The sequence below is a fragment of the Salvelinus namaycush genome, chromosome 21, assembly GCF_016432855.1.
Source record: "Salvelinus namaycush isolate Seneca chromosome 21, SaNama_1.0, whole genome shotgun sequence".
NCBI lineage: Eukaryota > Metazoa > Chordata > Actinopteri > Salmoniformes > Salmonidae > Salvelinus > Salvelinus namaycush.
Window position 1 is genome coordinate 4454493 of NC_052327.1, and position 13587 is coordinate 4468079.

General features: G+C 43.3%; 1 protein-coding gene across 1 annotated transcript in view; it reads right to left on the reverse strand.

The window, feature by feature from the left end:
- si:dkeyp-19e1.3 (TBC1 domain family member 10B) overlaps nucleotides 1-13587 on the reverse strand; it is a 92602-nt gene that overhangs the window by 7963 nt on the left and 71052 nt on the right. Inside the window, exons 9-12 of the mRNA XM_039017063.1 lie at nucleotides 7864-7984; nucleotides 7599-7693; nucleotides 7377-7442; nucleotides 7132-7231 (exon numbers count right to left, since the gene is read on the reverse strand). Of these exons, the coding sequence (XP_038872991.1) occupies nucleotides 7132-7231; nucleotides 7377-7442; nucleotides 7599-7693; nucleotides 7864-7984 (382 nt within the window). The remainder of the gene's footprint in view (nucleotides 1-7131; nucleotides 7232-7376; nucleotides 7443-7598; nucleotides 7694-7863; nucleotides 7985-13587) is intronic.

Consider the following 13587-nt stretch of genomic DNA (forward strand, 5'->3'; position numbering starts at 1 on the left):
TAAGCTCGGGACCCTTGGATCTGAATCCCACCCTGTGCAATTGCGTTCCGGACTTCCTGACGGGCCACCCCCAGGTGGTGAAGATAGGAAACAACACCTCCACTTCGCTGATCCTCAACACAGGAGCCCCACAAGGGTGCGTGCTCAGCACCTTCCTGTACTCCCTGTTCACCCATGACTACGTGGCCACGCACGACTGATTACCAACAATGACGAGACAGCCTACAGGGAGGAGGTGAGGGCCCTGGCGGAGTGGTGCCAGGAAAATAACCTCTCCCTCAACCAAAAGGAGCTGATCAGGAAACAGCAGGTAGAGCACACACCTATCCACATCGACAGGACCGCAGTGGAGAAGGTGAAAAGCTTCAAGATCCTCTGCCTACACATCACCGACGATCTGAAATGGTCCACCCAGACAGACAGTGTGGTGAAGGCGCAACAGCGTCTCAAACCTCAGGAGGCTGAAGCTTGGCCCCAAGACCCTCACAAACTTTTACAGATGCACAATTGAGAGCATTTGGTCAGGCTGTATCACCGCCTGGTACAGCAACTGCACTGCCCGCAACCGCAGGGCTCTCCAGAGCGTGGTGAGGTCTGCCCAACGCATCACCGGGGGCACACTGCCTGCTCTCAGGACACCTACAGCACCCAATGCCACAGGAAGGCCAAAAAGATAATGAAGGACATCAACCACCAAAGCCACAGCCAGTCACCCTGCTACCATCCAGAAGGCGAGGTCAGTACAGGTGTATCAAAGCTGAGACAGAAGCTGGTTTTCAGTTGCTATCAAGGCCATCAGACTTAAATACCCATCACTAGCCGGCTACCACCCGTTTACTCAAACCTGCACCTTAGAGGCTCCTGCCCTATATACATAGACATGGAAACACTAGTCACTAATAATGTTTACATACTGCTTTCCTAATTTCATATGTATATATTATATTTTACAGTATTTTAGTCAATGCCTCTCCGATTGCTCGTCCTAATATTTATGTATTTCTTAACTCCCTTCTTTTACTTTAGATTTGTGTGTATTGTTAGATATTACTGCACTGTTGGAGCTAGGAACACAAGCATTTCGCTACACCCGCAATAACATCTGCTAAATATGTGTATGTGACCAATAAAATGTGATTTGATTTATAGTATAGCCTTACTCGGAATCCCTTTTATGTTACGGAACAGTCACTTTGGGTGCAGGGTTGCAGATATGGCATATTAAAAGGGTGAACAGACTGAACCGAATATTTGATTCATTGAAATTCTTAAAAGGGTTCTGTGTGGATCAGATGGTAAGAGTGCTGCGCTAGCAACGCCATGGTTGGGCTTTCAACTCCCACAGGGATCGCGTAGTAAAAATGTGTGCACTGAACTTACGGTACTGTAAATTGCTTTGGATAAAATCATCCGGTAAGAGGCATATACTGGACCAGTTTCCTGGACACAGACTAAGATGAATCCTGGACTAAAATGCAAGCTCAATGGAGTATCTTTTTTAGTCGAGGACTAGTCTCACACTAAGACGCATGAATTTCGATGAAATTGTACACTGAACAAAAATAAAACGCAACACTCAACAATTTCAAAGATTTTACTGAGTTACAGTTCATATAAAGAAATCAGTCAACTGAAATCAATTATTAAGGCCTTAAATATATGGATTTCAGATGACTGGGATGTGGATCAGAAAACCAGTCAGTATCTGGTGTGACTGCCTCATGCAGCGGGACACATCTTGTTCGCATAGAGTTGATCAGGCTGTTGATTGTGGCCTGTGGAATGTTGTCCCAGTCCTCTTCAATGGCTGTGCGAAGTTGCTGGATATTGGCGGAAACTGGAACATGGTGTCGAACACATCGATGAGTGAGTATGCAGGCCATGGAAGAACTGGGGCATTTTCAGATTCCAGGAATTGGGGTACAGACTCTTGCGACATGCATTATCATGCTGAAACATAAGGTGATGGCGGCGGATGAATGGCACAACAGTGGGCCGAAGGATTTCTTCACGGTATCTCTGTGTATTCAAATTACCCATCGATAAAAATGCATTGTGTTCGTTGTCTGTAGCTTATCCCTGCCCATACCATTACCCCACTGCCACCATGGGGCACTCTGTTCACAACATTGACATCGCACACACAACGCAATACATGTTGTCTGCCCGGTACAGTTAAAACCATCGAAGGTCAGCATTTGCCCACTGAAGTTGGTTACAATGCCGAACAGCAGTCCGGTCAAGACCCTGGTAAGGACAACGAGCACGCAGATGAGCTTCCATGAGACAGTTTCTGACAGTTTGTATAGAAGTTCTTAGATGTGCAAACCCACAGTTTCATCAGCTGTCCGGGTGACTGGTGTCAGACAATCCCGCAGGTGAAGAAGTCGGTTGTGGAGGTCCTGGGCAGGTGTGGTTACACGTGGTCTGCGGTTGTGAGGCCGGTTGGACGTACTGCCAAACTCTCTAAAACAACATGAGGGGGCTGATGGTAGAGAAATTAACATTCAATTCTCGTGCGGACATTCCTGCAGTCAGCATGCCAATTACATGCTCCCCCAAAACTTGAGACATCTGTGGCATTGTGTTGTGTGACTTAACTGTACATTTTAGAGTGGCCTTTTATTGTCCCCAGCACAAGGTGCATCTGTATAATGATCATGCTGTTTGATCAACTTCTTGATATGCCACACCTGTCAGGTTGATGGATTATCTTGGCAAAGGAGAAATGCTCACTAACAGGGATTTCCACTAGATGCTGGAACATTGCTGCAGGGATTTGCTTCCATTCAGCCACAAGAGCATTAGTGAGGTCAGGCACTGATGTTGGACGATTAGGCCTGGCTCGCAGTCGGCGTTCCAATTCATCCCAAAGGTGTTTGATGGGGTTGAGGTCAGCACTCTGTGCAGGCCAGTCAAGATTTGACACCGATCTCAACAACCTACTTCTCAACAAACTGCTTTGTGCACGCGGGCATTGTTATGCTGAAACAGGAAAGGGCCTTCCCCAAAATGTTGCCACAAAGTTGTAAGCACAGAATCGTCTAGAATGTCATTTTATGCAGTTGTGTTAAGATTTCCCTTCACTGGAACTAAGGGGCCTAGCCCGAACAATGAAAGACAGCCCCAGACCATTATTCTCCTCCACCAAACTTTACATTGGGGTAAGTAGCATTCTCCTGGCATCCGCCAAACCCAGATTCATCCGTCGGACTGCCAGACGGTGAAGCATGATTCATCACTACAGAGAACGCGCTTCCACTGCTCCAGAGTCCAATGGCGGAGAGCTTTACACAACTCCAGCCGACGCTTGGCATTGAGCATTGTGATCTTAAGCTTGTGTGCGTGCGGCTGCTCGGTCTGGAAACCCTTTTCAATAAGCTCACGACAAACAGTTCTTGTGCTGACGTTGCTTCCAGAGGCAGTTTGGAACTCGGTAGTGAGTGTTGAAACCGAGGACAGATGTTTTTTTACGTGCTACGTGCTTCAGCGGTCCCGTTCTGTGAGCTTGTGTGGCCTACCACTCCGCGACTGAGCCGTTGGTGCTCCTAGACGTTTCCACTTCACAATAACAGCACTTACAGTTGACCCGGGCAGGACATACATTTGACAAACTGATTTGATGGTATAGAGTACAGTATATACATGAGTAACGTAGGGTATGTAAACATTATATAAAGTGGCATTGTTTAAAGTGGCTAGTGATACATTTATTACATCAATTTTTTATTATTAAAGTGGCTAGAGATGAGTCAGTATGTTGGCAGCAGCCACTCAATGTTAGTGATGGCTGTTTAACAGTCTGATGGCCTTGAGATAGAAGCTGTTTTTCAGTCTCTCGGTCCCCGCTTTGATGCACCTGTACTGACCTCGCCTTCTGGATGATAGTGGGGTGAACAGGCAGTGGCTCGGTTGGTTGTTGTCCTCGATCTTTTTGGCCTTCCTGTGACATCGGGTGGTGTAGGTGTCCTGGAGGGCAGGTAGTTTGCCCCCGGTGATGCGTTGTGCAGACCTCACTACCCTCTGGAGAGTCTTACGGTTGTGGGCGGAGCAGCTGCCATACCAGGCGGTGATACAGCCCGACAGGATGCTCTCGATTGTGCATCTGTAAAAGTTTGTGAGTGTTTTTGGTGAAAGCCAAATTTCTTCAGCCTCCTGAGGTTGAAGAGGCTCTGCTGCGCCTTCTTCAACACGCTGTCTGTGTGGGTGGACCATTTCAGTTTGTCCGTGATGTGTACGCCGAGGAACTTAAAACTGTCTACCCTCTCCACTTCTGTCCCGTCGATGTGGATAGGGGGCTGCTCCCTCTGCTGTTTCCTGAAGTCCATGATCATCTCCTTTGTTTTGTTGACATTGAGTGGGAGGTTATTTTCCTGACACCACACTCCGAGGGCCCTCACCTCCTCCCTATAGGCCATCTCGTCGTTGTTGGTAATCAAGCCTACCACTGCAGTGTCGTCTGCAAACTTGATGATTGAGTTGGAGGCGTGCATGGCAACGCAGTCATGGGTGAACAGGGAGTACAGGAGAGGGCTGAGAACGCACCCTTGTGGGGCACCAATGTTGAGGATCAGCGGGATGGAGATGTTGTTTCCTACCCTCACCACCTGGGGGCGGCCAAGTGGCCGACAACTACTCATTCAAGGGTTTTTCTTTCTTTCTTTTTTTACTATTTTCTATAGTGGAAACTAATAGTGAAGACATCAAAACTATGAAATAACACATGGAATCACGTAGCAATCAAAAAAGTGTTAAAACATATCAAAATATATGAGATACTTCAAATAGCCACCCTTCACCTTGATGACGGCTTTGCACACTCTTGGCATTCTCTCAACCAGCTTCACCTGGAATGCTTTTCCAACAGTCTTGAAGGTGTTCCCACATATGTTGAGCACTTATTGGCTGCTTTTCCTTCACTCTGCAGTCCGACTCATCCAAAACCATCTCAATTGGGTTGAGGTCGGGGGATTCTGGAGGCTAGGTCATCTGATGCAGCACTCCATCGCTCTCCTTCTTGGTCAAATAGCCCTTACACAGCCTGGAGGCAGGAATGGCGTATCGCTGCAGAATGCTGTGGTAGCCATGCTGGTTAAGTGTGCCTTCCCATCTCCTCCTCCATGCTTTATGGTGGGAAATACACATGTGGAGATCCTCCGTGTTTCATAAAGACACGGCGGTTGGAACCAAAACGTTCCAATTTGGACTCCAGACCAAAGGACAAATTCCCACCGGTCTAATGTCCATTGATCATGTTTCTTGGCCCAAGCAAATCTCTTCTTCTTATTGGTGTCCTTTAGTAGTGGTTTCTTGGCAGCAATTCGTGCATGACGGCCTGATTCACACAGTCTCCTCTGAACAGTTGACGTTGAGATGTGTCTGTTAATTGAACTCTGTGAAGCATTTATTTGGGCTGCAATTTCTGAGGCTGATAACACTAATGAACCTAATCCTCTAGAGCAGAGGTACCTCTGGGTCTTCCATTCCTGTGGCGGTCCTCATGAGAGCCAGTATCATCATAGCGCTTGATGGTTGTTGCGATTGCACTTGAACAAACTTTCAAAGTTCTTGAAATGTTCCGTATTGACTGACCTTTATGTCTTAAAGTAATGATGGACTTCTGTTTCTCTTTGCTTATTTGAGCTGTTCTTGCAATAATATGGACTTGGTCTTTAACCAAATAGGGCTATCTTCTGTATACCACCCTACCTTGTCACAACACTGATTGGCTCAAACGCATTAAGAAGGAAAGAAATTCCACAAATTAACTTTTAACAAGGCACACCTGTTAATTGAAATGCATTCCAGGTGCCTACCTCATGAAGCTGGTAGAGAGAATGCCAAGAGTGTGCAAATCTATCAAGGCAAAGGGTGGCTATTTTAACACTTTTTTGTTTACTACATGATTCCATACGTGTTATTTCATAGTTTTGATGTCTTCACTATTATTTTACATTGTAGAAAATAGTAAAAATAAAGAAAAACCCTTGAATTAGTAGGTGCTCTAAAACTTTTGACCGGTAGTGTATATACAAAATTAGTTGCCATGAGGTCGAGGAGCTCAGAGACAGGATTGTGTCGAGGCACGGATCTGGGGAAGGGTACCAAAACATTTCTGCAGCATCGAAGGTCCCCAAGAACACAGTGGCCTTCATCATTCTTATATGGAAGAAGTTAGGAACCACTAAGACTCTTCCTAGAGCTGGCCGCCTGGCCAAACTGAGCAATCGTGGGAGAAGGGCCTTGGTCAGGGAGGTGACCAGGAACCCATTTGTCACTCAGAGAGCTCCAGAAAGACCATCTTCTCTGCAGCACTCCACCAATCAGGCCTTTATGGTAGAGTGGCCAGACAGAAGGCACTCCTCAGTAAAAAGCACATGGAGCCCGCTTGGAGTTTGTCAAAAGGTACCTAAAGGATTCTCAGACCATGAGAAGCAAGATTCTCTGATCTGACGAAACCAAGATTGAACTCTTTGGCCTGAATGCCAAGCGTCACGTCTGGAGGAAACCTGGCACCAGCCCTACGGTGAAGCATGGTGGTGGCAGCATCTTGCTGTGGGGATGTTGTTCAGCGGCAGGGACTGGGAGACTGGTCAGGATTGAGGTAAAGATGAACGGAGGAAAGTACAGAGAGATCCTTGATGAAAACCTGCTCCAGAGCGCTAATGACCTGGACCCTAATCCAACCTGACAGAGCTTGAGAGGATCTGCAGAGAAGAATGGGAGAAACTCGCCAAATACAGATGTGCCAAGCTTTGAGCGTCATACCCAAGACTTCAGGCTGTAATCGCTGTCAAAGGTACTTCAACAAAGTACTGAGTCAAGGGTCTGAATACTTATGTAAATGTGATATTTCTGCAAACATTTCTAAATCCTGTTTTTGCTATCTCATTATGGGGTGTCGATTGATGAGGGCAAAAAATTATTTAATCAATTTTAGAACAAGGCTGCACGTAACAAAATGTGGAAAAAGTGAAGGGGTCTGAATACTTTGAATGCACTGTAAGTCAAGGGGTATGAAAACTTTCTGAAGGCACTGTAGTATGAACACCTCAATACATGACAAATGACACATTTTAATATGACCTCCAGTGTGTCAATTCTATCCTTCTCTGATGATGTCATACTCACTCTTGTGTATTTTGAGGGTGGTGTAGGCCATGGCTGTGAGTATCCTCTCTCCCTCTAGGATGTAGATGTCCCACAAGCGCATGGTCAGGGTGAACGGGGTCTGTCGCCGAGACACACGTCAGAGGAGACATTTTGAAACTCTTGTAAATGAACATTAAAAGATGTTTGGATATAGTCTATCAGGTCATTGGACATCAGGTGGCTAAATTACAAAAAAGGGAGGGGTTCAAATTTATGACTCTCACCCTTTCTATGAAGCACTGCAGGAACCATTTAGTGGTGTATATTCCGTTGGACATCTGCTCTCTGTCCTACAGGCAATAGAAGAGTGATATAGAGTAATTATTTTAGTATACTTACAGCCCTGGCTTTCCAGAGAAAAAAGGATATCTAACACAGATTTTGAGTACTGCCTTTCTGAAAAGAGTTGAATTTAGTGACAAACGCTAGGGAAATGCGTTTCTCACCAGGTGTTTCTTTAGCTTAGGGAGGAGCTTGGACAGGATCTGCTCGTGGTGGGCCTGGTAGCGCTGCAGCTTGGGGAACCCAGGGATGAAGAATCCTACCACACACAGAGACAAAAAGAGAGAGGATGCATAGTTAGGAGCCATGTCAAGAATGTGAAACAAGAATGTAAACAAGGTCTATGACACTAGTTCAGTAGCAACCTAACTAACTCCTCCACCCATCCTACATCCCCCTCTCTCCCTCTCCCTCTCCTCCCCTGCTCACCATGCATGGCGTGGTTGTTGTTTGTGAGGAGCTGGGACAGGGCCCAGAAGGCGTCCTCCTCGTTCAGGTACATGAGAAGGATGGCGGCGATCTGACTCATCCCCTGGCAGTAGCTCACCTCCTGGGGACAGGACAATAGATCTTTATTGTCCCTGAAGGACAACACGCTTGGAAAGTGGAGGCGTCATAGAACGTCAAAAAGTTAGATTGCTATAGACACCTTGCTGTTTTTGAGACAGCGTTGTATTTGCTAACAAAGAGATTTGGTTAATTAAGGCCGGCACCACAGGCAGTAATGACATTTGTGACTCGATTCAGGAAACTAGGCGCATGTCGCAAGTCACGACTTCACAGGAGCCGTTTGAACGTAAAAAATATATATTTTATTATCAAAATGCATATGTTGGCAGAAATGCCTTCTTGAACATTCCATGTGCCTTAATAACAAACTTGTATGCCACCTGTAAATATGAATAAAATTGTTAAATTACGAGCCGTGTTGGTTAAGCCACAGAAAAAGCGAGCAACCTTCCCACTAGCCATGATTGGCTGAGAAAATGAGTGGGCTGGACATGCCGAGAGAGGAGTTTGGATTGGTCGGCCATAGAAGCTCGTCAGTCTGTGTTGGTAATCCTGTCGAACGCGGCTTTAAAAAAAATCTATTGTGTAGTGGAGCTGCATAAGTGTGGCTCTCCACTTTCTGGAGGATCAAGTTATGAAATCAGTGGAATTAGAGTATGATAGCTAGAGGTGGAGAAAACACCCATCTCTGGATTACATCTTCAAACTAAGGGAAACCGTGGCATAGCAATCCTGACAGGGAGACGCATCCATGCACAATGATGTATATAGGTAAGATAGCTAGCTACATTTTCAGATATTACACGTTTTCTAATTTTGACAGAAAGTGGTTTCATTTCAAGCTAAAGTGTACAGTTAGCTAGCTAGCTAACGTTAGCTGGCTGGCTCCCTAGCTGATGTTATTATTCGTTTCCCCAGAGCCATTTGCTGTTCTAGTTAGAGCCTAATGTTAGCTAGCTAATATTGAACATCGTTGGTTAGCTCCCAACACTGTGGCATTTTTGGCACTGTTCTTTGTTGTTTAACTAGCTAACGTTAGCTGGCTGGATCGTTAGCTAACGTTATGTGACGTGTGTGAACTTACACTTTGTTTACCTAGCTAGGTACATTTCTTACCTAGCTGGCAGGCTATATGTCTTAAGCTAAAGTGTACTGTTAGCTAGCTAACGTTAGCTGGCTGACGCTGTTTATTGTTTAACTAGCTAACGTTGGCTGGCTGACTCGTTAGCTAACATTACGTGACGTGTGTACAACACCCGTTGAATATGGCCGGTGTCAGTAAACGTCTGCAAAAAAGCGTGACGAAATTGTTGCCAGCAGAGCTGGTTAGGCTGTTTTCATGTTATCCAGAGGTAAACAAATCATCGGCCAGAGCTCGTTTCTTCGATAGAGTAACGAGATGGGTGGAGCTAAAGCTTAGGCTGACGGTGTGAACAATGCTGAATGGGTGTAGACAAACAAGAGATCTTCACTAGATAGCAAAACATTCACAGGCGATTTTTTTTAAAGAGCTGCGTTACCTACACATACTGACCAGCTCATATTATAGACCGAAGCGTGCTACACGGCAGACCAATCCGAACTCATCTCTCAGCATGTCCAGCCCACTCATTATCTCAGCCAATCAGGGCTAGCGGGAAGGTTGCTGACTTTTTCCATGGTTAACCAACTAGGCTCGTAATTTAACAACTTCATTCATATTTACAGATGGCATACAAGTTTGTTATTAAGGAACATGAAAGTTCACATATTCCAGAAGGTATTTCTGCCAAACAACGCATTTTGATAAAATAAGGCGCTCCTGTGAAGTAGAGACGCGCGACATACGCCTAGTTTCCTGAAACGAGTCACATTTTTGTTACACTAAGTTTTTTCCCCTAAGAGAAACAACAGTTTTAGTAAGTAATAAGCTACAGTCCAGTTACAACTACTTTTTTTTGTGGGCGCAGGAAGAGCAATTCTTACACTATTGTTCTAAATTCAATCACTCTTCTTCTTCATCCTCATCATTCATTTCATTCAAATTCAATTGTAATACATTTTGCCACACTTTTGCAAGTGCTCCAAAGGGATAACTTGAAATAACATGATATACAGTAGGTTAAGTAAATCATCAAAATAAAAATGTGATCATTTATTAGCCTAGTGGATATCAGTATTTTAGGCACATGTGAATTAGGCCTCCTGTAAAATCAGTCAAACGCTCAAGAGATACTGTTTGCATGACAACAGGCGCTGTTAGATTACAATATAATTTATCTGCCAGTTTGGAACAGTGTAAACAATACTAAATAAAGTATAAGTAATAACAGAGTCTGTTCTAATGAAGACAAATTGTAAATCCTTTAATACAGCATAGCAAAGTTTAAAAACAGACGGTTTTGTGAAATTGCTTTATCCAACATTTTGCAGTTGCATGAGGCTTGGTGGTCATATAATCAGTAGTAGGGTTGAGCGATATGGCCGAAATATTATATCACGGTATTTTAAAAAATTGTACGGTATTTTTAGTTTTTGAATAATAAAAGTTCTACATTTCCTTTATGAGTAGTGAGTGATCCTAGGGTGGCAACACATACATTCTAAGTGATTTCAATGAGTCTTTCTCCATTCTGATTGGTTGAAGTTTAATTGAACAGTATAAAACAAACAAAATTCATCACTTTTATCATTTCTGCATTTCCTGCACTCAATTGCCGTGGTGGAAAAAGTACACAATTGTAAATTATTCAAGTAAGTCTTCCAGTAAAATACTACGTGGGTAATAGTCTAAAAGTATTTGGTTTTAAATATACTTAAGTATCAAAAGTAAATGTAATTGATAAAATGTACTTAAGTATCAAAAGTAAAAATAATTTAAAATTCCTTATATTAAGCAAACCAGATGGCAGATTTTTTTACAGATAGCCAGGGGCACACTGTGTTTAGTGAGTCCTGCAGATCAGAGGCAGTAGATGACCAGGGATGTTCTCTTGACAGGTGCGGGAATTGGACCATTTTCTTGTCCTGCTAAGCATTCAAATGTAACGAGTACTTTTAGGTGTCAGGGAAAAATGTATGGAGTAAAAAGTACAGTATTTTCTTTAGGAATGTAGTGAAGTAAAAGTTGTAAAATAAAAATAAAGTAAAGCACAGATGCCAAAAAAACAACTTTACACCACTGCTCTAATTGAGAACATTTCCACACTGCCACGTAGGGCTGCACGATACAGGCAAATAATCTAGGACTTATTTTTAACTAAATGTTGCAATTGCGATTTGACTTGCGAATTAGAGCAAAACTGTTGGAATCATGGAAATAGAATATAGTTAGAATATAATAGTATGCACTTTGAATACTGTGTTGTTTGACATGACAACGAATTAAAATGCCAGGGAGGAGTTATTGTGACAGGGTAGGAACTAAAGTGTTGATAAGTGTTTCCTAGGGGACCCTATAAGCTTTGGCTACATTGCATGTTTTCTCTTAGCTACTTCATGTAGCTAACATTCTTGCTTCATGTAGCTAACACATCAATAAGGGATCATAGATTTCACCTGGTCAGTATATAGTACGTCATGGAAAGAGCAGGTGTTCCTAATATTTTGTACATTCAATGTACAAAGATGGTGATTAGGTCTAAATAGGCATTTGATAGTCTACATTTAGTGTACTTTTCTTTAACTGCCATTTCCCGAAAGTCAGACACTTGACACGCCAACACATTTTCCTCAGCTTCAGAAGCTTCTGCATTCACCTAATTGTGTGTAGTTATCCTTAGATATATTGTACAGACTTGCCTAGAGGAAATTGTTTATATGTTGTACATTGTTTATTGTAGATAACATTTTCTTTGGAAAAATGCGCCACAATGCACCTTACGCACGTCTTTAGTATTTTGCAGGTTTTAACTAATTAAACAAAGACTATGATCTACATGCTCAGTCTCTGTGTGTAAAATAAAGTGGTTAATGTGAACCTAACTTACAGCAAAAAAAATTAAATAAAGCAATCCAATGATATTTGTTGCCAAGACTTTACTGCAAATGACACTGAAGTCTTGAGAAAAAAACAATGCACTAATATTACAGTTAGCCATGACAGCCTTTATAACAGAACGCTTGTCACCACACACACATCTAAATATTGCACTTGGGAAAAAAACATCTTAAAGTAGAAATAGAATGAAACAGGCATTCTATTTTTGCTCTATTATAGTGGCCACTATAGTAGACATCGATTTTAATATATAGATTTTTTTACCTTTATTTAACTAGGTCAACCCGTTAACAAATTCTTACTTGCAATGACGGCCTACACTGGCCAAACCCGGATGACGCTGGGCCAATTGTGCGCCGCCGCCCTATGGGACTCCCAATCACGGCCAGTTGTGACAGCCTGGAATCGAACCAGGGTGTCTGTAGTGATGACTCAAGCACTGAGATGCAGTGCCTTAGACCGCTGTGCCACTCGTGAGCCCAAATGCATAAGGCTGCATGTGTGCAAAAATACACACACACACAAAGTACTGTCAAGTTCAACGCAACAAAAGCAATATCTTTGGGCTACACTGCAGGTTAATTACATTGTACACTTTCTGCCAGTGGACATCTGTTCTACAATGTGCCAGCAGCAGAGCATGAGACCCTTTGTTGGCATAATTGCTCTCTTTCAGGCAGAGAGTACACCTGGCATACACCTTTTTATTCACTGTATTGAAAAAGTAAGAAAGAGGAAAAGTGTGTGGTGTTCCTTTCACCTCTATAGCGGCATCCAGCTTAAGCCAGGACCAGCTACCCTTGATCCCTGAATCCACTTGGTTAACTTCTTATGGCTGGGGGCAGTATTGAGTAGCTTGGATGAATAAGGTGCCCAGAGTAAACTGCCTGCTACTCAGTCCCAGAAGCTAAGATATGCATACTATTAGTAGATTTGGATAGAAAACACTCTGAAGTTTCTAAAACGGTTTGAATGATGTCTGTGAGTATAACAGAACTCATATGGCAGGCAAAAACCTGAGAAAAAATCCAACCAGGAAGTGGGAAATCTGAGGTTTGTAGGTTTGCCTATCCAATATACAGTGTCTATTGCACTTCCTAAGGCTTCCACTAGATGTCAACAGTCTTTAGAACCTTGTTTGATGCTTCTACTGTGAAGAACGAGGGAAGGAGAGCTCTTTGAGTCAGGTGTCTGGCATGAGTTGATCACGCTCGCTCCCGTGTCGGCGACCTGCGTTCCATTGCATTTCTGAAGATTTATGTTAAAAACATCCTAAAGATTGATTCTATACATCGTTTCACATGTTTCTACGAACTGTAATGTAATTTTTTGACTTTTCGTCTGACCTGCGCGTCATCAATTTGTATTTTGGAACTAAACGCGGTAACAAAGAGGAGGTATTTGGACATAAATTATGGACGTTATCGAACAAAACAAACATTTATTGTGGAACTGGGATTCCTGGGAGTGCATTCTGATGAAGATCATCAAAGGTAAGTGAATATTTATAACACTATTTCTGACTTCTGTTGACTCCACAACATGGCGGATATCTGTTTGGCTTGTTTGGGCTCTGAGCGCTGTACTCAGATTATAGCATGGTGTGCTTTTTCTGTAAAGTTTTTTTGAAATCTGACACAGCGGTTACATTAGGAGAAGTTTAT